At 53.8% G+C, this 2,597-nt stretch overlaps 1 protein-coding gene across 1 annotated transcript; it reads right to left on the reverse strand.

Annotated features, from left to right (window-relative positions):
* Window positions 1–498: 498 nt before the first annotated feature.
* On the reverse strand, window positions 499–2,597 carry LOC135666278 (probable leucine-rich repeat receptor-like protein kinase At1g35710). The gene has a single exon (XM_065177843.1). It carries the CDS (start codon window positions 2,595–2,597, stop codon window positions 627–629), a length of 1,971 nt encoding a protein of 656 aa, XP_065033915.1. The 3' UTR covers window positions 499–626.

Genomic DNA, 2,597 nt, shown 5'->3' on the forward strand with positions numbered 1-2,597 from the left:
AACATAAAGAATATTCATTTTATCGAGGTCCTCTTATATAATCATAGATTTAGATTTGGTACACATATTTGTAAATATATTATTAGAAAAATATTGTGCAAGCCATAAATGGTAGAGGTTGTTCAAATTGAACCTAACCAAGATTTCAGTTCGGATCAATTGAATTGAACTAATTTATTTTATATATATATATATATATAATTATTTTAATTATAAACTGATTAATTGAATCGAATTAATCGAATCGATTAAATAAATTTGAATCGATTACGATTCAAACTATCTTATTTTAATCAAATCTAACTGAAAACGGTTTGAACCAGATTTTATTACGTCGACTGACACAACACATGGATATTGTTCGATTGGAGGAGCTCAAGTATATAGATATATTCATCAATCTCTATAAATTATGTAAGTATGTAGCCTTATATTATATTATATAGTTTGATATATTAAGATTCCTCACCTTAATAGACAATTGGACTCCAAAAAACGAAAAAGAAAAAAGTGCAAGCCGTTCTTACGTTTCCATGAATTGTCAAACAAGAAAGTTTTGTTTTGTTCTCCGTCACCTTGACATCGGGAAATTAAATCTGAGACTCCTTCCTGTGTACTTTGGCTCGTTACCACAGCTTGCATGGCGGGAGAGGCGCGCTGCAGAGCCCCGTGTTTCCTCTGAAGCCCTCCGCCGTCAAGGGAGCCCGATGGCGCGGTATCCGACCGCTGAGCCTGTTATCTGACACATCGAACTCGGTCAGTCGCGCGAGGTCCAGCACGCCCTCAGGTATGATCCCGGAGAGCCCGTTCCCCGCCATCCTCACCTCCTTCAGCGCCGCCAGCCTCGCCATGGACGCCGGTATCCCGCCGCCAAGCTCTGGGTTGTGCGACACCACTAGCCTCTCTACTGTGTCCATCGCGGCCAGCTCCCCCACGCCCTCGTCAAGCCCCCCGGTGAACCGGTTGCGTGACAGATCCAGCGTCCGGTAGTGCCCCAAGGGGTCCTGCGTCCCCTTCGCCAGCACTGGCCGCAGCCGGCCGTACAGCTCGTTGGAGTGCAGGTCCAGGTCCATCAGCAGCGTCAGGTTCTTGAACCCCTCCGGGATCCCCGAATGCAGAGTGTTGTTGGAGAGGTTGAGCAACGAGAGCCCGGTCATGTTGCCGATCCACGGCGGGAGATCCCCCACCAGTCCGTTGCTGGAAAGGTCGAGGATCGAGATGGACGACGCCGACGACAGCCAGTCAGACAGCGGACCGGAGATCCCTGTGTCCGCCAGGACAAGCTTGAATATGTTCATCTGGCCGAGCCAGCTCGGCGGCCTGCCCAAGTGCATCAGGGAGTTGAAGGAGAGATCCAGCTCTTGGAGGTTCCGCAGCCGGGAGAGCTCGGCGGGGATTGGACCACCGAGGCGGTTCCGCGACAGGTCTAACGTCTGCAGATTGGCCAGGTTGGCGAAGCTGGAAGGGATCCTGCCGGTAAATCGGTTGTTGGAGAAGAAGATGTCCGTGAGCGTGGCGAGGCGTCCTATAGCGGCGGGCAGCTGACCGGTGAGCTTGTTGTTCTCCAGTATCAGTCTCTCGATGCTAGGTAGGCCGCCGATCGAATCCGGGATGCTCCCGGTGAGCTGGTTCTCCGACATCCTACAGAACTGCAGCGAGACCATACCGGCGATGGAAGGCGGAATGCTTCCCGTGATGCGGTTCTGGTTCAAGTAGAGAACCACCAGGTTTTTGAGCTTGCCTATGGAGCTGGGGATGCCGCCGGAGATCTTGTTCTCTGAAAGATCAAGAACAGTGAGCCTTCGCAGCAATCCGATCTCCATGGGGATGGAGCCGGTGAGGTGGTTGCCATGGAGGTCTAGTGCCTCCATTGCAGGTACCCGCCCGATGGATGCCGGGATGCCGCCGGTTAGCCTGTTGTTGGAAAGAGAGACCACGGAAAGAAATGGAGAGGTGAACATGGAAGGGGGAAGCGATCCGGAGAGGCGGTTGTTGCCGAGGGAGAGCTTCCGGAGTCGGGTGAGGTTTGCGAAGGCGGAGGGGATGCAGCCGGTGAGTTGGTTGGAGTCGAGGAGGAGGTGTTCAAGGCGGGAGAGGCGGCCGAGGGCGGGTGGAACGGGGCCGGCGAGCTGCTTGAGGTTGCTGAGATCGAGCAACCGGAGGGAGAAGAGGTCGCCGAGGGCAGGCGAGAGACTCCCGGCAATGGAGGCGTCGGAGATGAAGTCGGGCCCGGGGGAGAGGCCAGGGCGGGAGACGTTGACGACGCGGCCAGTGGCAGTGTTACGGTAAATAACGTTCTGGCCGCGACTTTGGGGTTGACGCGGCTGGTTCAGGGCCCCAAATGCCTGGGATCGGTCGTGTCTCCCTTTGTAGGGCTTGAGATGGCGGATGCAGAGGGTCTTGCTTGAGAGCTCCGCCTTGACGAACCGGGTTGACGATGGTCGGGTACCTGCACATAGGTCGGGTCGGTATCTCGACCCGACCCCTCCGACGATCAAGTTAGTGGGAAGGAGTATTGTATTGGGTTCGAGATCCCCCTTGTGCTGGGAGCCGGGGGGGGTATTTATAAGGGGGGTTGATGTTACCTGATGGGCCAT

This window comes from Musa acuminata, unplaced genomic scaffold (assembly GCF_036884655.1).
Source record: "Musa acuminata AAA Group cultivar baxijiao unplaced genomic scaffold, Cavendish_Baxijiao_AAA HiC_scaffold_1077, whole genome shotgun sequence".
Taxonomy (NCBI): Eukaryota; Viridiplantae; Streptophyta; class Magnoliopsida; order Zingiberales; family Musaceae; genus Musa; species Musa acuminata.

Excerpts from the sequence above, each read along its gene's own strand:
- LOC135666278 (XM_065177843.1), bottom strand. The coding sequence starts at position 2,597 with ATGGCCCATCAGGTAACATCAACCCCCCTTATAAATACCCCCCCCGGC.